Here is a 19,227-nt window from a genome sequence, read left to right as displayed (position 1 = left end):
AGACCTAAAGAGGCTGATTACAAGAAGTGACTGGGCTCTTGGAGGGCTGGTGGTGATTGGCATCTTCTGTCTTGTTTTTATTGCTCTCATTTTATTTGCTGCTGTCTTTGGGTGCTGCACATCTCCAAGGCACAGACGGGGTGGCTCATAGACAGCAAAGTGGGGACACAGAACTTGGTACAGCTGAGTAAGAACCAGCCTGGGTACAACCCCAATTGTGTTGTTCACAGAAAACTCTCATCTCACTGCCTGGGTGGTTATTTCTCCCCATGCAACTTCCATGAATCAAGAGCAACATCCCAATGCCAGCAAGCTGCTCTGCAGGTCACAGCAAACTCAATACATGAGGCTGATTCAGGAACTGTGACATTCATCAAACACCAAAGCAAACTCATCTCTGATTTTTATCTTTCAAGCAAAACCACCAACCAGAGGTGGCAAATGGTCAGCCACCACCTAAAACTGATAAAGATGTCTTCTGCTGCTGCACCTACATGGGTTGGCGGGTTTTTTTCACCTTGCAAAAGAACAATAGGAAACTCTGACCACTGAAAGCTTGGTCTGAACCCACTCTCTAAAAGCAGCTTATACCATTGTTCTCCTGTCATACTCATGCCTAAATACACTATGTAAAAACTTGCTTGCCAGTACACAGTCTGTCTTTATTTGTTCTTATTTATAACCTTGCAAGGTCAGAATTTCAGGTTTGCTTTCACTGTTTGGATAGCGAGCAGATCTGTATTAATTCAATATGTAAAAAAGAAATGCAACGTGGCTTTTCTTTCCATAGCACCTCAGTCTCCTGTAGAGTTATGAGCAGGGAAGTCAGGCAGTGGTGCTGCAAGATGTGACTCTGGGATGCACATCCCATGATACACAGGAGGAAGAATGTATCAAGCTGAGGAAGGGAAGAAAAAGTCTGGGGAGGTGTGATTGCTGATTAAGTCAGTGATAGTCCCTTACTCAGATTATTACTTTGAGGGTGGTGAGATACTGGCACAGGTTGCCCAGAGAAGTTATGGATGTCCTATCCTTGGAAGGCCAGGTTGGATGGGGCTTGGAGCAATCTGGCCTGGGGGAAAGTGTCCCTGTCCATGGCAGGGGGTTGAACTAGGCTGTCTTTAAGGTCCCTTCCGACCCAAACCATTCTATGATTGTACAAACCCCAGCCACAACAGCCATCTGTGAGCTGGGAACACACCCCAGAAAGAGCAGAGCTGCTTAGACAAGTGGATCAAATTCTTAGAACAAGAAGCCTCCCAGCAGCTACTTCACAGCATCACCTTGACTTTGGGCAAAGAAGTGCCCCTTCAAGTGCCCCAGGGCTCAGTGCTGTGCCACAGGTCAGTACTAGCAAGACTACCCCATAAACCCAGGATCTGTTTGCCAAACATGCCATCAAGGAGAGAACATGCTCACCACGGCACCAGAAAAGCAGCACGTGGTATATTCATGCTGAAAAAGCTGTCCTAGAGCCACGTGTGAAAAATGAAACAAAATGAAGAACTTGTAAGCAAGCCAAACAAAGACCATTTTCAGTTAGTGAACACACACTTCTCTCTTCCTGGCAAAATCATAGCTTTGATGTCTTATCCAGCACAGAACAGCAATTAGTACAATTACAGCGTACAGGGCATGAACTAAACCTGAACAAGGCATGTTGTGGTTGCTAGTCTGCATTTAGATTGGGCACATCCATAATTTGAGCCTGCTTCTGAAACATTCTGAACACCATCAGGTCCTTCTAAGGTCAATGAGAATCACAGACACTTTGTAGAGTGGAGACACTGAGATTTAATGTTTCTGTAAATCTAAATCCTTCCATCCCATGGCTTTCTGTTTGTCCCCTTAAGAGAGGGGTGATATACTGAAGGAGAGAGTCAAAATAAAAGCAAATGCAACTAAGTCAGCCCATCATCAAAGACAGAATATTGTAAAATACATCACCAGAGAAGTTAAACATCCCCCTGACTTGGTCAGACTCCAAGACCAACATCTCAGTTAACCCAGAGGTGGGAGTCATGAGAGATTTCTCAGGGACACATGCAGGATCCCAGCCATAACAGTTTCTTGGAAGAACAGGGCATGTTTTCCCCAACATTAACAGCAGTGTTTGAAAGAAGTGCACTCACCCCAGCTCCTCACAGAAGTTTACAATGGCATCAAAAGCTGTCATCATAGCTTTGTCAGACTCTTTTAAGGTGCCTTTTTTTTCCTGAAAGTAGATGAGACAAGGAACTATAGTCTTCAATCTAAATATACACAGATAGAGTAACTCTAGCAATGACCAAATCCAACCCCTCTGAGCAATATGGCAAACAGGTACAGACACCTCCCTGTCTCTGCTCCAACTTCTGCTCACCCATTCCTCTCTAATAGAGCTGGCTCTGGCAGCCTTTTCCTTCCCTGCTTCCCTTCCTTCTGCTATCCCTTGCAACCGGGCTCCAGACAGCTCTAGACTCAAGAGAATTTCATTTCATCTTTTCATATTCAGAGGTTACTGCAGGCAAATCAGACCAGAGCCAAGGCAGTGTATGCAGGCAGGTGGGCAGTGTTCTGCAGCTCTCACCTGGATGTTAGAGAGCTCCTTCTTGATCAGGAAGCTGACTTGATCCCGGTCATTCCTTGAGTAATAGAGGCGGCAGCAGGATGGTTTTCCATCTCTCCCAGCTCTGCCGGACTCCTGGTAATATCCAGCCATTGACTTGGCAATATTCCAGTGAGCAACAAATCTGCACGTGGTAAACCAGGGAACATGAGGCTGCAGGTTTCTCAGAGCACTGCACACTGTGGGCATCAACAACAGCAAAAAACACGGCAGCAAAACATAAAAGAGGACGGAGCACAGCAAGAGATTTTGCACACTGAAGTCCTCTTAACACACAAGACATGGAAAGCAGCAGAGCTGTAAGAAAACAAATGCACCTGGACAGCACATGAGCAGGATGGCACTCCAACTGGATGGAACGAGCACATGAATATCCCAAACATGCATAAAACTGTGCAGCTCTGAAGACTGAGAGTAAGGACACTAAATGAAGGAGTTTGGGAGATTTTACCATAAAACACAGCATTAATAAAAAATTTGTATTTATTTTGTGGGACACAACTGCACCGTTATAAAATACATTTTTAGATACATGATTTTAAAAAGACACTTAGCCAAAATCTCCATGGGAAACTCCACCTCACTGTGTTTCTCAGATGAAGGCAACCTTTCTAAACAGCAAATACGACTACAGAATCATTACTAAATTTTATGTAATCTCTGCAGGAAGGTTTTCAACACAGCACTGCAAGACTACTTTAAACCTGCTTGTACCTGACTATTCAGCAATTCAGCTTATACCTGTTTTGAGAGGATTTGACAGCACAGTAATGCTGCCAATGTTTTCAAGCCTGCCTCAAATCCAGCATGACCCAAGGGCACGTATGATGCATATGGGTGTAGCTAAAGATTAAATGACAAAAGCAAGCAGACGTGTTTCTTCAAACACAAACAGCCCAGGAACAGGCCAAGCAGGAAGCATCAGAGCCCTACACATTTAAACACCATCAGGAAGTTTGCTGAAGAAATTGATAAATAATTTTAAGCAGAACTGAATTTACAGTGAAGAGAAAGGAGCAGATTCCATCAGGAAAAAAAAGAGACACCACCTCTGTTTTCCCTTTTGTCCAGAAGAGTCACCTCTAGAAGTTGTCAGACCTGATCTTATGTGATAACATGCATGAATACTCAGAAATCTGCCAACACAGAGCAAAGGCTAAGCAGCAGTGCCTTGTTAACTAGGCTTGGGTAGAATGTCCTTTAAGTTATTTTTTAAAAACCCTGTAAAGAGTAATTTTAACTCCATTCCTTGTAAACTAACCAGGTTGCAAGCATATATCAGCTATATTTCACCTTCAGTCAGCCCTATGCATTTCAGTTACTCTTTGACTTTTTTAATGACCACTGGACAGGGCAGAGTGGCTTCAGCAGGTCATTAATTTGTGTCCTAGGAGACTCCTCATTTCTCTGTTTGGAAAGATGCATCAAGGAGTAAAATTGTCACTGTTATGGGGTCCTGTTTCCTGGCAGCACAGTGACACAGGCAGAGGGATGGCCCAGTTGTGAACGGATGGGATTGGCTCAGTGATATCCTGCCCTTCTCTCACAGTGTTCAGAGCAACTTCTGTACGTGGATTTTAGAGATCAGGTCTGTTGTGGGTGTTGTCTGAGCTGCACCTGAATTATCCCTCTAGTAAGTGATTACAATCATAACTCAGCACAGCCATATTGCAGGGCAGGAATTCTAACACAGAGCCCTTATGGGGACAGCAGTCTCAGAGGAACAGCAGCGGAAACCATGTGCAAAGTTTCTGTCCTTGGACTGGAGCTGTATTTTTATATGGCTACTGCCATTTGTGAAGGGCTATTTTTTCCCCATAGCATTGCAAGAGATCTCCAAAAAAAGCTGGCTCTGACTATTTTAGTAGAGGGTGGATGAATTATTTTAGGTGCAGATTTTCTTTCCACTGCTTTTTAACAGCAGCTATTGCACTAAGAGAAGTGAAAGAGACAGCTGTGACTGCACTGAGATGGCTCTTTCTGAAACCCTGGAGGGTGTGGCAGAAAAGCATTCCTCCAATTTTCTTGATTTTGAGGATGACTGGCAAAGAGAAGCTCTGCTGCCTTGTGTTTAATATTTTTACAAAGCCCTCACAGGTTTGGTTTTGTTACTCCTAAGATAAGAAACTTCCAGCACTGGTTTTGTTGGTTTAAGCAAGTGTTCATTAGGCAGTTGAGTCAGATATATTAGGTAACAGAGAGACCAAGACTTTTCCTTCCCCCTGCTCAGGTTTCAGTCTCAGATGGTGCACAACACTCAGCCTCACACACCTGACGTTTGCTTTGTCTACTCCCATTCCAAAGCTGATGGTTGCAACAATGACAGGGATCTTCTCCTCCATCCATTCATTCTGGACTGAAGTCCTGTCAGCTGCCTTGAGTCCTGGGAAGGAAAAGAGAAGAAAGTAAACAACACCACAAAAAAAAATAAAACCAACCAACCTCCCCCCTCCCCCAAAAATCCCACAAACAAAACAAAACCAAAAAAAAAGCAAAGAAAGAAACGAGGATTTTCTTTCTCCTCCATTCCCCCACTGCAGGCCAACTCCCTCACTAAACTGACTGATGTACACACTCCTCTCAGTGTTTAAACTGGCCTGGGATGAAGCAGAAGCCAGCAGCAGCTGTTTTTATTCGAAAGACAAAAATCTAGCTCCCCACCCAGGATAAAAGCAGTTGTTATATTCAGGCCATGCGAGATCCAACAAAACCAACAGTTCTGGAGACAAGGGAATGTCATTGTGGTGAAGGCCCTGCAGTTACCTCACAGACCTGATGTGTGAGCTTCACACAGAGTGCAGAGCATGCCTAGAAAGCTCTTTTCTATGTAGCCCCAACCCAGGTGGCACAGTTCAGTTCTCCCAGCTAGTGAGAGATGCAGACTCCAGTACCTGCATGGTAGGCCTTGGCTTTCAGCCCTCGGTAGCTCAGCTCAATGGCCAGCTGGTCACACACATCCCTCATCCTGCAGTACACGATGCCACAGCCGGAGTACACCTGGGAGCCAGGAGACAAAGGCCAGGACACTGCCTGAAGTCAAACAACAAAGCTGCAAATACAGCCCCCTCATCCTCTCCCAGCAGACACAAGGCAAGAAGCATCTCAGAAACACACACAGGTGCAGAGGTTATAGCTGAGCTGCTGAGAGTTGTTTTGGGAATTGGTGTTAGAGCTGGAAATTCAACCCTTCAAATGCTTCTGCTCACCCTCGCCACACTATGAGAGCAGAAGACAAACACACAATGATCACCCAGGATGTGACAAACCAAGGTGGAAATGCTTGTCCCATATTCCTGATCAATTCTCTTTCAGACTAACCCCCTTCTGAGGACACCTCTGAAAGGAACCCAGCCTTCACATTCTATCTGTTTTAGAGGAACTGAAAAACATACATGTGCACTTTTAGAGGATTTAGAAAACACACATGAGCACTTTCCTTGCTGGGACCTCCTCCCTTCCTGTCACAGATCTGGCAGGGCCCCACCAACACCTAGAAGGTCAAGGACCATTAAGGTAGATTTTGTCCAGTTTAGTTTTCTTCCCTAAAGGTAAAACGTACCCCAGTGGTGCCCTTCACTTCAAGCGCCTTCAGACAGAAATCCTTCAAGTTGGCGTACGGATCAGTCAGGAGCTCTTTGAACTGCACATCATAGAACAAGTTAGATCTGAAACAAGGAGTCTTAAAGGTGGAAAGCGGCTGCTTGAGCTTGAGTGCTGCCACCACGTCCTCCTGGACCTCCCTGGTGGCAGTGGCAGTCAGGGCAACGCAGGGGGTGTGGGGGATGCGGGCGCGCAGAGCGCCCAGGCGCAAGTAGTCGGGGCGGAAGTCGTGTCCCCACTGGGACACACAGTGAGCTTCATCAATGACCAGGTAGGACAGGAGGTTCCTGGACACCAGGGAGGTCAGTGTTGGCTGGAAGGAAGAGGCAGCTGCCATCTCTGGGGTGAGGTACAGGAGCTTCACTTGGGGCTTCTCACTTGCCAAGTCAGCCAGGATGGTTTTCTTCTCCTGGGCAGACAGCTTGGAGTTCAGAGAGCAGGCTTTGATCTTCAGAGCCAGCAGGTGATCTACTTGATCCTAGAGTGAATACGAAATTGAAATGAAAATCAAATGGGAATAAAGAAAGTCACCAGCACCAAGAGATTAGTAGGGAGAGCTAGGTGAGGCCCCAGTTCCACCTCCAGGATCAAATCCCAGGACAACACACACCTACAGTCCTGTTATTTACATCAATTCCAGATGCCTTTTTCTTCACCTGTGAGATCCATCCAGCTCTTACATTCAACTGCATTTTAGTGCATCCATTCACTTTAAGACAGTCTTTATGCTGCTAGGGAACATCAGCAGGGATCTGTGCAAAACAACTCATCACAGGCACCGTGAGCTGAACAAGGCACCAACACGTCTCAGTATTTACACCGTGGAGTTGTCACAGATGGAAAATGAACACTCCCACCCTGCAAGAACAGGGAGCATTTCACTCCAAAATAACTGAAGGATGTTCTAACACAATTGAGACAGGATAAAGTATAAGGATCATGCAAATCACCACTGCAGCAGAACCAGAAGCATGGATGAGAATCATGTCATGAAAACCAAGAAGAAAATGCGGCATCGCGTCCAGATGAACACTGAGCAAACAAATTCACTTCCCTGTCCCCTGCTCACTTGCACTTGACTAGCACCCAACATTTCAGGATATGAATAGTCCTGAAAAACAGGTATCTCATTATTTTACTCAATATCTGGTTTCAGTCATTGATTTAATATCTGCTTCTGTTTTCTGTTCACACAGTCACCCCCCAGCCTTCCCTGTAACGAACTGCACAGGCTGAACTCTTGAAGTTTGGCTACACTGAAATACATCATGATCACCTCAGGCACAGCCATCCCTTCTCAGGGCTTGATGAGAAGACCCTGGAGGTTCACTCCAGCTCTTTTCCCTAAGACTCATTGAGCCCATCTCAACCTATTTGTAACTTTCTTATCAATGGTATATCTTAACTTCCACTTGTAATATTGGCCATGCTGGAGTTTAATCAGTAATCCTCACACTTGGAAAAAATTCACTCTTTATAGTATCTTTCTGAGAAGTATCACCAAGCCTGCTATAGTTCTTAATGTGTATTACAGTGAGACTGTAAAGGAGTTGAAATCATTCCACAAACAACAAACCCTAAACCAGCAGCCTGCAGCACCAGACATCAGGCAGTGCTAATGGTCTACACAAGTCTAAGCAATGCTACAGCTGCTCTTACAGGGAATTGTTTCTCCCAACAGGTGATGAAACAGTAGAAAAGGCAAAATAGAGGAAAAAAAGTCTCACAGATGAAAGTGCTCATGGAGCAGCTCTGCCAAACCACCTTCTTCCCATCACAGACTGACTGCAACGAAAAGGCATTTTGATGCAGAATGAATTGTGCCTTCAAAGGCAACTTCATCACTCCTGGAGTTATTACTTTATAGGTAAAAGGGCAGGTTTTTTTCTGGGGAAAGAGCCATCTTTTGGTGCATTTGAGTTAACTCTGCTTTGCTGCTTATGTCTGGAGAAAATGGAGGAAGGCCCAGTTATAAAAACCACCGGGTTATTATTAAAGGAAAAAACATCCTTCTAGAGAAATGCAAAGTACCATACAAGAGATACTCTGCTGTCCTCGCCCATCCCAGGGTAAGGAAAGTACATTGAGGTATCAGGAGAATCCAGAGACATCAGCAGCAGAGACTTGTGGGCAGAAAGGCAAGAGGCAGCTGTGCGTCCAGAGTCTCCCAACCCCTTCCCTGACTGCTGTTCCCCAGCTAACAGGAGACAGTTACCTGAATCAGTGCAATCAGAGGTGAAATGACAATGGTGATGCCCACTGCCAGAACTGCAGGAAGCTGGTAGCACAAGGATTTTCCTGCCCCTGTGGGCATGCACACAAAGACATCCTTCTCTCCTGCAAAAACAACAGAAGAAAGCTCAAGGCTTCTGAGTGGTGGTGAGTTCCTGGGGCTCAGGCTGGAGGGGTGGGCAGAAACAGCACATGTGTGCATGTACCAGGTGGTATAGCAACAAAACAACTTCATTTTAGGTTCAAAAAGCACAGCAATACTTTGCATGCCAGCAGTGGTTTCCCTCAAAGAACCTCAGATTGCTTTGTAAACATTTAGAGGCAGCAGTACAAAAGTACCAGAAAATACACAGAAACCAAGATGAAGTGAAGTTATTCATGCTAAATCTCCTCCAGAAAAGCTGCTCTCCCTCATTTTACAGACCTCCACTTACCACATTACCAGCCCCATGACAGAACTTCACCACGTCCTCTCAAAGCTTATCCCAGAAAGGTCCCTCATAGGAAACAGGAGGTGGAAATCTCAACCCCATGGGTAATATCCTGCAGGGAGTGACTGTTCCCACACTAACCAGGATCCAATTCAAGCCAGGAAGGTGCCAATGACACCAGGTTAATAGGCAGAGACACCTTGCACATAGAACCCCACTTCTGGCAGGTCTGTTGAGTGGTGATAGATGGAAACTGAACTGGGCACTGTTCTGATTCACACTGAGAGAGCTGCTGAGGGAGCTGGCAGCTTGTTTGTGTGAGCTGCCTGTCCACCCCCAGCTGGGTGTTGGGGTGTGTGTCAACACCAGCACAAAAATGTTTCTGATAATGGCCCCATGATTCTGAGGATCTCAGCTATGCCAAGAAATCAAGTCCTCCACTGGTACTGTCTCTAACACAAGGACAGTTTTACTCTGAAAATGTCTGAATGTTAACAGGTTTGAGGCCATCTGATCACAAACACACTGGGCAGGTGTGAAGAGGCAACCAGAGAAGACAGCAACAATGCCGCACTTCACCATTTCCCATTTCCATGGCTGATGCAACGATGGTGTTACAAAACAAATGAAAGAAGATGTAGAGCTCGTGTGCAGCACGTGCTCCTGGGCCACCAAAACCATCTCAGAGCAGAGGAGGGCCGGGTGATCCTGCTTAGTCCAGGTGACGTGTGCTCACAGCAGGCTCGATACCAACTCCTGCAGTGTCATCCCCACACGGAGAGACGGACACCCAGCCGTGCTCCTCCACACGTCTCCCATGCCGAGCCTCACCTCTCGCCACAGCCATGGTCGCACTTTCCTGCAGGGAAGTCTTGAAAGACTCGAACCCGAAGACTTTCTGCAGCGTTTTCCGGACCCTGCCCTCCAGGCCCGGGGGAGCCTTCCCGCTCATCCTAAGGATGCTGCGAACGGTGACAGGAACCTGAGCTGGACCCGGGCGCTGGCAGCCCCCTCTGCCCGAGGCCTGCCCCGACCCACCGCCACCTGCACGAGCTCCCCCACAACTGCCCTGCCACCCTCCCCCTTTTGTCGTGTCTCTCAGGGATGCTTATCCAGACCCCCTCACTGCAGAGGGCCACAGGATGTTTACTCTGGGTCAGCCCCCTCTCCATGGGGGCTCATAGCGGGGGGGGGGGGGCTCGCTGCCCACCAGACCCGCTCGCACCCGACATGGAGGGGGGAGGGGGATGGGGGCAGGCGGCTCCTTCTCACCCACCGCCCATTCCTTCCCAGGGGGCCTGTGTCCTCCCACCCCCCATCACATCCCCCGTCCCACCTCCGCCCCGGCCCGGCCCCCACCCTCCACACTCGCTCCACACCCGGCAGGTGCTGTCGTGGCGCCACAAAGTGACGTCACCAGCTTCAATTAAAGGGCCAGCCTGCTCACTTTTTATCCCCTCTCCCCTTCACCCCTCCATCCCCAGACGCTCTGCTCCGCCTCGCTGGGGGTTTTCTCCTCCGGCCGTAAGCCCCCTGAGGGGTTTCTCCTCTAGCTGTGAGGGCGGGACTCCACCGATGTACCGTGGGCCCGCTGAGGGCGGAAGAAGGGCAGCGTTGCCATGGTGACCGCGCCGGCAGCGTCATCCCCGCGCGCCGGAAGTGCGCCGCGGCTGAGGCGGAAGATGGCGGCGGCGAAGCGCAGCGTTCTCTCCTCGCTGGCGGTTTACGCCGAGGACTCGGACCCGGAGTCGGACAGCGAGGCCGGCACAGCGGGGAGCGATGGGGGAGCGCCCACGGGTGAGGGCGGGCAGGGGGCCGGGGCAGGTGGCGGGTGGGGAGCCAGGGTTCCTCCCGCGCGGCCCGCGCCGGCCTGGCGCTTTCCCGTCTGTGAGGGGAAGGCCCCGCACGCTGCCACCTTCCCTTTCCTCACCGTTTTCCTTTTCTCTTCCTCCTCAGGAGAGAAAGGAGGCCTGGTGTCAGTTGGGTACGGAGAAGACGACTTTACCCGCCTGGATGGGGAGGAGGAAGGGTACGAAGAGGAGGATGATGAGAACAGCAGGCAGTCAGTAAGTACCTCTCTGCTCCGGGAGCTTGTCTTGACCCCTTACACGGGTTGTAGAGGCTTTTCTCTTTCAAAAAAGAAACCCGAATAGCGACCCGTGATGGAACCCAGAATATCTGACTCCTGTCCTGGTGTGGGTTTCAGCACTTCCCAACTATTCCTTTTCACTTTGTTTTCACGTAGAAAGCATTTGCCTTGAAACCCATCAGCAGCTTGGCACAGCTCGTGTTGCTCGTTACTGTGTTGGTGTTGTTGGACTCTTTTAGGGGAAAAAGGCTGTTACAGCCACTCTAAATGAAAGCTTTTCTTTAAATGTAGTTGATATGCAAGAACCTTGTAAGACGACCTTGTCAGCTGGTGGATTAAAAAGAATAAACTTCTGTGCTGTCTTAAATTATTCTTTTGTGTGCAGCTCAATCCACTCCCTACATCAGGTCACCTTGATGTAACAGTGTCCTGTCTACATGTGGGTGGCTTTTGTCTGTCACAGGTGCATGGCAAGTGTCTGATGTCACCTGAGGACTGAGGTGACCACAGTGTGGTGGGACAGGGCACGGAGCTCACAGTCTGTGGATGCAGCTGCATCAAACATGAGGATGTGTAGTTCTGCCCTGTGTCTGGGAGAGTGAAACAAAAAGTTTGGAGGGGGAAAAGGGAAGTTCTCATCCGCTTTCTTTATCGTCAACCTTTTGCTACCACTGTGTTATTTTCTCTCTATTCTAGTTCTTTCCTCTACCACATAGCCGAAAACCCAGGGCTACTCCTGTAGCTTTTCCTCACTGAAATCTACTGTGTGTGTGTTAGATCAGTCTCTTAGCAGACACTCTTTTCTGCCATCTGTCTGCCCAAGTAGCAGCCCAGAAATTTCAGTCTCTTCTTCTTGCTTTAAGTTCTGTTCTGTTGCCCCTGTGTCTCCCTTAGCAAAGCAGTGAAGCTTCTTTACTGCTTCAGTGACTTCTTTTTATATCCAGCACTTCTGGACTCTGTTTCAGTGAGGTCTCTTTAGTTCAGAGAAAGCCCTGTGTGTGATCCAGGTGCTTGCCAAGCTCAGCTGTGTTCAGTTAGCACTGTGAAGGGGTTGTAAATGGAGTGGCTTTATTGCATACACAGTTTTGGTGCAGGTTGCAGCTCTCTGTCATCAGCTGCTGTTCAGGTAATGGCAATCAATCAGTCAAGCACTCTGGTGGATCTTGCATAGGTGTGTGGTTACAGTGCAGGTTGTACAAGGTGCTTTCCTTTTTTTTTTTCCATTAAATATTCTCTGAGCAGACTTGAAAACTTCCTTGGCATTGCTTGTGCTAGTAGCTCATGCTGGTTATGAGTTGTTTTTAGAAAACAGGATGAGGTGGATTCAGGCTGTCCTGGGCTTTGCTCTGTACAACTCAGTGGGTCTTTTAACTACTTTAACAGTGACTGAAAAGCCTCTGTTTATTTTCAAAGGCAGCTCTCAGTAATGCTGCTTTGTTTGTTAATGTTGTTATTCCCTGCTAGGTTAGGAGTTTTTGAGAGCTATTTCAGTTACTGTCTGCAGCATGGATAATTCAACCCATTATTGCTTTGATGAAAATCACTTTTATCTGTATAATAGAGACTGTAGAGGGGAGAGCAATCTCGTTTGTGATAAACCCCAAGCTACTTGGTTCTTTTTTAGTTACAAACTCACTGTAATTAACCCTTGACAGTCAGGGCTGAATTACTGTCATATGTGCATCTTTCAGAAAGGGAAGCTGGAGAGTAGCCAAAGTGAAGGAGTTTGATGTCTCACATCTTTGGGAGAGGCATCTTAATTCAGTCAATTAAAACTTACTGACATTATTGTGTGGTCAGTCTCTAGCTTGTCCTGTCAGAACTGGCTCATGTGCCAATACTCTGAGGTGGGCAGTTCCTTGTAAACTCTTCCTTTCAGTTGCACCTATCATTTCACTTTTTCTTTTGTTTCCCTTTTTGAAGCTGAAACACCACGTTCTTGTTTTGGGGCCAACGTTGAAGTTTGTGGGAAAGTTTGGAAGAAAAACCATTTTGCTGAGTTGTGTGAGCATGAAAAACACTTTCTGCTCCTCAAACTTGTTTTGAACCCAGAGTATGTGTTAGGCCTAGAAACAGGGGTACCTGGGGGGTGCCCAGTGAGGGGACAGCAGCTTTACTGCCAGTGGGGACCAAACTGGAGCTTCCTGCTCACATGGTGTGGGTTTTCACACAATACTGTGTTCAGTATTTTAAGCTCTCACAGGGCAGAAGTTCCCCCAGTTCTTTGGTTTATTTCTGGTTCATAAAAGAAATTTTTAAAAATGGAGACTGTTACCTGGCATTTGTCAGTGTTCCCTTTCTGTGGAGGTTCACAGCATCTGCAAGCAAGGCACGAGAGCTCTGCACCAGCAGGAAAGTTGTGTCTGCTGGATCACTGGATCCCTGGAACTTGGTGCTAGGCCAGACCCTCTCCAAGCCTGCATGTTTGGTTTGGTGGCAGGCCAGCTGTGTGTCCTGTGTGTGTTGCTCATGCTTGGGACTATCACAGGTCTTGCAAATGCTGCTTTTTCTGTGGGTACTGCTGAACAGAGGCTCTTCAGTCACCACCTGCCAGCTGGAGGGGACCAGAATTATCAAAGGACAAATGCTTTTTTCCCCAGCTCTGCTGCTTTTTGTTGTTTGGTTCCAAGCATTCCAGAGCTGCATGAGTTTTGCAGGGACAGCTGCTACCGAGTGATGCTTTTGCCTACAAAAACCCCCAAAACCAAACAAACACTTCTTCCCCTGACTGTAGGACTTGTTTTCTGGTTATGAGTGGGTGGGGCAGAACTACCCTCCGTGGAAAGGGTCTTGGACTGCTGCTGGGCTGCTGAATGCCCTTTGCTGTAAGTGCAGTTACTTGCCAGGCCTGCTCTTTAAGCTTAATCCTGTAAATTCTTGTCTTGTAGGAAGATGACGATTCAGAGACTGAAAAACCTGAGGCTGGTGATCTAAAGGTATTTGAAAGTGTGGTCTGGTGGTGGGGGGGAAGCTCAGTACAAGAGGAATAAGTCTTAACAGCATGGCTTGGTGTTCATTTGTGATCTCTAGTTAGTTCCACCCCTTTTGTAGCTTTAACCTGTGTTTTTGACTTTAGTTCTGGCTTCTGCCAGAGGCAGTTAAGAGATCACAGGCTGAATGACAATGAAGGTGAATTTAGTCATGAATTCAGTCATGTTGTGTATTAGATCTGAAGTTTCCTGACAGCATCTCACCTATTTTGCAGTGATGTGGGAGGTGCAGCATCCAGTACAGAATTCTGTATGACCAGTGTTAGTTGGAGTAATTTCTTCATTTAGAACAACTTAATGAATAAATGATCCTGTGCTCTTAGAGGCCATGGAAGGTGTCAAAATCAATTCAGTTGTCTCCAGCTCTCTCCTTCTGAAGGAAGCAGTTTTTTAAAGGTCACAGAATAAATTTAAAAAGTGAATTAAGATCCCCACATAATAGCTATTATCATAAAGAGTTGAAATCATCTTTATCTTGGGATTACACCTTGTTTCTGCTGAACAGCAGGCGTTTAACGGCACACGGGAACATGGATCAGGGTAAAAGCTGGAGGACAAAAGACCAAATCCATTTGAAACTAAAGACAGCTGTGTTTAAATTTCTTATGTTAGTTCTGTACAAGCAGTCCTGTTCATCAGGGATGCTGAGTGATGAACAAGTGCAAGGGCATTTATTTTATCCAGCAGCTTCCTCAAGGACCCAGACAGTCCCTAAACTCTGCTACAAAAGCCAGAGGACTCTGCTGCAAAGCGAAATTCTGTAGAGAATTTGATTTACCACAGGGCTTTGATAGGCTAAGGTGAAGGCAAATGGATGTGTTTAGCTATTCTATTTGAATTAGTTTTATAGCAGCACCTTCTTCCAGGTCCCACAATATTCTTATGGATTTACAGTGATGCACAGCTGAAAATCTTGGCAGCTGCACAGCAGCTGGTAAAGTCTCAGTGTGTGAAATGGCTCCCAGGCACTTGGAAATGGAATGTATTGTCTCCTTTCCTTGTTGTAATAAATAATTTTTTTTTTTTGAAACAGAGGGAAAGGGAATCTCTCACTTTTATCCTTTTTCTACTTCTGTATTTTTGCCCTGGTAAACGTGCTAGCAAGATGTTTCTGTAAAAACTGCTGGATTCAAATGTGTACTGTGAAAGAAAAATATGGGTTTTCCTTAAAAGATAAATTTGGTGTGAATCAAGTTTTTGAAGTTGTGCAGTAGGGCCCTGTTGCAAGTGAGTGCATTTCTGTCTTCTCTAAAAGAGCTGTAGGACTTCAGGGCAGTGGAGAATAGGTCTGGCAGAGAGAAAGAACAGAATTAGAGTGTAGTTGCTCTTGTCTGAGTAATGATACACGACGGAAATCGTACCACTGAGTTGTGTGGCTGCTGCTTTAATATGTCACTGACATTTCTTGTTGGCTTGTTTAGAAAGCCTTGTGCTTTCAGTGGCTTTCATGTGCTGCTGTCCAGGTGCATTTTGTGCTTCTGGAGAAGAGCCACACATGGCCACAGAGCAGCATTTCAGCTTCAGTGAGGAAGCAAAGAAACAGTGAATGGATTAAAAATAAAAAGCTTTTGGTATCTTGGTAGACTGTGCACTAGTAGTTCTGCAAGAACTGAAAATGTAAATTAAAGGAAATAAATAAAGGTAAAATGTAATTCCTGCCATCCCAGTGTAGCATGAAAGGTAAGGATTTGGGAAGAGTAGCAGGGAGGCAAAGCTGAACTTAGTCTGAAACTGCTGGTTTCAGACTTCCATGTCATCTTTAATAGATGCCTTTAAACACAGGTGAAAAGGGAAATTGTCTCCTTTGGCCTTTTGGGCTTTTTTGAATGCTAAATTGTAGCTGTAGAGCCAGCTGGCACTGGGAAAGGTGGGGCTGTGGAGGCAGCCCAGTGCCGTGCTGGGGTGTGGCTGTGGGGGCCCTGGTGGAGCTGCACCAGCCATGCTGTTAAGAAATTCACTTGGGATGGGGGGAGATGGAACATCCCTGTGGAAGTATTTGTAATTGGAGCAGTTGCAAATGTTTCCTATCCCCTTTTTCCACCAAGTGGCAGTGTTCTCCTCCATCCTCCTCACTGCTTGGAGCTTGCAGTGTCTGTGACAGCTAACAAGTGTTGCAGTTACTGTAGATCCAAAGTGCAGCAAAAAGGCAGGCCCTTGATTACAACTTGCTAATTCTTCTGTGTACCTTAATTTTGTTTGGAACCTGCAGAGTGCTGTAGTTGTGTCTGCTCAGTTTCTTGGAGACATCAGAGACCTGGGAACGTGTTTAAATAGATACCCCATGCTCTTTATATATGGCTAGGGCTTTTCCAAGGTCTGAATCTGACCACAGGCAGAAAGCAAATCCTTTAAAATGCATGAATGAGAAAAAACCCCCTGCAATTCATCAGTCAATTATAGTCATTTCAAGCCCTGAAGACATATATATTCTTCTTTTTTTTATTTTTGCTGGTGTCTTTGTTCATATTATGAATGAATTGCCTGGAGTTTATACCTTGAATAATTGACCAGGCCCCTGGAGCCAGGTTGTGTGGAGCAGTTCCCTTGTTGCTGGTGCATCCTGTGATTTGGCCTTGTTGTGCACTTGGATGGTGCCAGCACAGTGATGCCTTTTCCTGGTCTTAAAATCAAGAATCAAACATGGTTAGAAGGGGAAAAGGGATTTTACCTTGGTATTTATTTTAAGGATCCTTAGGTGCACCACATCCAGGTCAAATGCACACCCCCAAAAGATCTGGTCTAACATTATTGGTGTTACTAATTAGCCTGTCTGTCAAAAGTTCCCCAATGAGAGGCTCAAGTGAGCCCCCCTCCCCAAGGAACCTTCCTCTGATGGTTCTATCTTGGTTTACAGAATGTGTTCTGGAGAGGATCTTGGGCTCTGGGGCACACTGATCCCTAACTACAAAGCTTCTAAAATGCTGAGTCTCTCAGCTTGACAAACAAGTCCAAGAATGGAGGCAAAAAGCACTAAGAATACAGAAGTTGTAAAAAGGTATAATGGGTATAAAAGAAAAGGCAAAAATCTTCATGGCATCAACAGAACCTCCAGAAGGGTCAGTTGTGGGTATAAACAGAGGAGGTAGAAAAAGGGGAATGATGTAAAAACTCTTTGGTAAAGTGATGATGGGGAGAGTGGAATTTGGAGCCTGCCTCAAATAGCCCCACTGGGAAGATATTTATTTTCTATTTGTCTCAGGTTTTTCTCTTGATTCCGGGGAATCTGCACTTGTTGGTTTTGATGAAGGTGCACCTGTCTGGCTGTTCAGCCCTAGTTCTTCACTGGAGGGGAAGCCAATACAAAGTGCTGGTTGGGACTGCAGCTCTCCTGTGGGTTATTTTTTTGCCAAGGTCTAAGTCACAATAAGCTTTCCAAGTTCTAACACTGTGATGTCAAACTGCTGTTTTCTCTCTACTCTTGGTGAGATAGAGAAGTTTTTATACACCTGTTTGGAGGAGGAGGTGTGCCAGGGGGAGGAAAATATTTAAGCCTCATCAGTCACCTGGAAGCATTCTTTCAGAGCAGACTTCTGGCCCGTGGAATTCGTGTTCCTGAGCATCTGTGAGTTATTCCCAAACACACTGTGCTTGCAGCAAAAAGCAGAGTCCTTCTCTTTAAGCAGCAGATTCAGAGATACCCAGATATATTCAGTTGCATCCTGTAACTGCATTTTGAAGTGCTTCAGGCACTCATGGGAAACTGGAGAGTCAAATCTGGGTAGAACTAATTGCATTTCCAAAAATCAAATCTGGAGGGATGTGCTCAGGCTCCAGAACGGGACAGATTTGTGAATGGCCAAGATCCCTTTTACCTGAGCAGTCACCAACTGTAAACAAGCATCTGCCTTGAAAGCACTTCAGAAACAAAACCTTCTGCTTTGAAGTGAAAGGAAATAGGCAACAAAACCTGGTGTTTAACAGTGATGTTAAAACAGTGAAATCCACAGCCTGGATGAGTTCTTTCTTCAGTTGATGGAGCCGTGGGTACAAACTGAAGGAGGTTTGGGATTGGGTGTGATCTGTGGCAGGACAGGGTTAACGGCTGCAGGGTGCTGGGGCTCTGGCCAGCGGCTGGCTCTGGTTACAGCCTTGATGCAGTAACAAGATACAAGCTTTCAGAGCTCACTAAATGGACCAGCCCTGCAGGAAAATGAAAAATGAACCTTAAAATACTGACCTTGTGCTCCAAGCCTCACCTGAGGAGTTCTGTGCTTCGTATTGGAGGGCTGGATGAATAACAGGTTGCAAGTGTTGTTCAGGGATAAAGCCCAGCCTTGCAGCTTGGCTCCTGGAGCTTTCCCAGAGGGAAATCATTAACTCTTGAGCCTTGATTGTTGTATCAGGACCAGCCAGTGCAGGAAAGCTAAGAAATTTGCCACTCCCTTGGCAGGTGAATGCCTGACAGATGGTAGCAGTTTTTCAGAGCAGGTGGCTACTTTGATGTTTTCCTTTCCTGGTTTTGTTTAAGGGTCCCTTCTGCATCCTTGAGGTGTTGTATGGAGAGGCAGCCAAACTGGGATCTAGGAGAAAGCTGTCAAATTTTCAGAGGAATACTGTGCTTCTAAGCATGTCTAAGTACCACCTCTTGATAATCGTCAGCTCTTTATTATGTTTAGCTTTTATTGATCCAGCATACCTGTAAAGTAATTTTACTGTGTTATGATGTGTAGGTGTGTACTAATACTTAGAGGCTTTTGACTGCAGTGGTTTTATCTTGCCTGCCCATTAACCTGTTTGTTTAAATACCAAAATTATCTTGATTTAAAGTAAAAGTGGTAAGTGCTGAGATCCAGTAAATGGGTGTGTGCACAGTAACGTAACCCCTGAAATTAACTCTTGTTTTGATAAGGCATATTAATTTTTCTGAATTCAGCATACATTCATCCAGCCAGGTTCTCAAAAAATGCTTGAACCTACTCATTAACTTTCATCTTAAGTATAATTATTTTGCTCCAAAGGAGGGGAAAACTTAAACAGTTTTATCCTTAATATGGCCTTGCATTATGCATGGCTGTGAGCATACCTCTGTAAACACTTTCAAAGCATGAACTGTGCAGTTCCCTGGGTCGGGGTCAAGGTTAGAACTCCAGTGGTTTTTGTCCTCACTCATTCCATTGCCTGGGAGCACAGCCTGAAGGTGCCAGTGATATGAAGGTGCCAGTGATAACCACTGCAGTCTCAGATTTGTCTTTTTCTGTCATTTAACTTGCTTTTAATATAATTGTGTAGAATGCTGTCTGTGTTTCCAACTCTGTGTGGTTTTCCCTTGTTTTAGGT

General features: G+C 46.2%; 2 protein-coding genes across 4 annotated transcripts in view; one reads left to right on the top strand and one right to left on the bottom strand.

Moving 5' to 3' along the window:
- The window catches only part of RECQL5 (RecQ like helicase 5), a gene marked incomplete at its 5' end in the record, with an annotated part of 37,762 nt that extends 27,939 nt beyond the window's left edge, over nucleotides 1-9,823 (bottom strand). For 2 of the 3 annotated variants that reach the window (XM_082294346.1, XM_082294347.1), the window contains 7 exons: nucleotides 2,133-2,215; nucleotides 2,570-2,732; nucleotides 4,880-4,991; nucleotides 5,500-5,605; nucleotides 6,168-6,686; nucleotides 8,424-8,545; nucleotides 9,703-9,823. In XM_082294346.1, coding sequence (XP_082150472.1) covers nucleotides 2,133-2,215; nucleotides 2,570-2,732; nucleotides 4,880-4,991; nucleotides 5,500-5,605; nucleotides 6,168-6,686; nucleotides 8,424-8,545; nucleotides 9,703-9,823 — 1,226 coding nt within the window. Of the gene's footprint in view, nucleotides 1-2,132; nucleotides 2,216-2,569; nucleotides 2,733-4,879; nucleotides 4,992-5,499; nucleotides 5,606-6,167; nucleotides 6,687-6,818; nucleotides 6,860-8,423; nucleotides 8,546-9,702 lie in introns of those variants that run through there. The other variant, XM_082294348.1, reaches the window with a different exon arrangement.
- A 693-nt stretch (nucleotides 9,824-10,516) lies between these two features.
- Nucleotides 10,517-19,227, top strand: part of SAP30BP (SAP30 binding protein) — a 29,917-nt gene continuing 21,206 nt past the window's right edge. The window contains exons 1-3 of the mRNA XM_082294003.1: nucleotides 10,517-10,668; nucleotides 10,828-10,937; nucleotides 13,849-13,896. Coding sequence (XP_082150129.1) covers nucleotides 10,554-10,668; nucleotides 10,828-10,937; nucleotides 13,849-13,896 — 273 coding nt within the window. The 5' untranslated portion in view covers nucleotides 10,517-10,553. The remainder of the gene's footprint in view (nucleotides 10,669-10,827; nucleotides 10,938-13,848; nucleotides 13,897-19,227) is intronic.

Source organism: Coloeus monedula (assembly GCF_965178545.1).
Source record: "Coloeus monedula genome assembly, chromosome: 19".
Taxonomy (NCBI): Eukaryota; Metazoa; Chordata; class Aves; order Passeriformes; family Corvidae; genus Coloeus; species Coloeus monedula.
The sequence above is the reverse complement of the archived record's forward strand: the minus strand, read 5'-3'. Positions and strand labels throughout refer to the sequence as shown.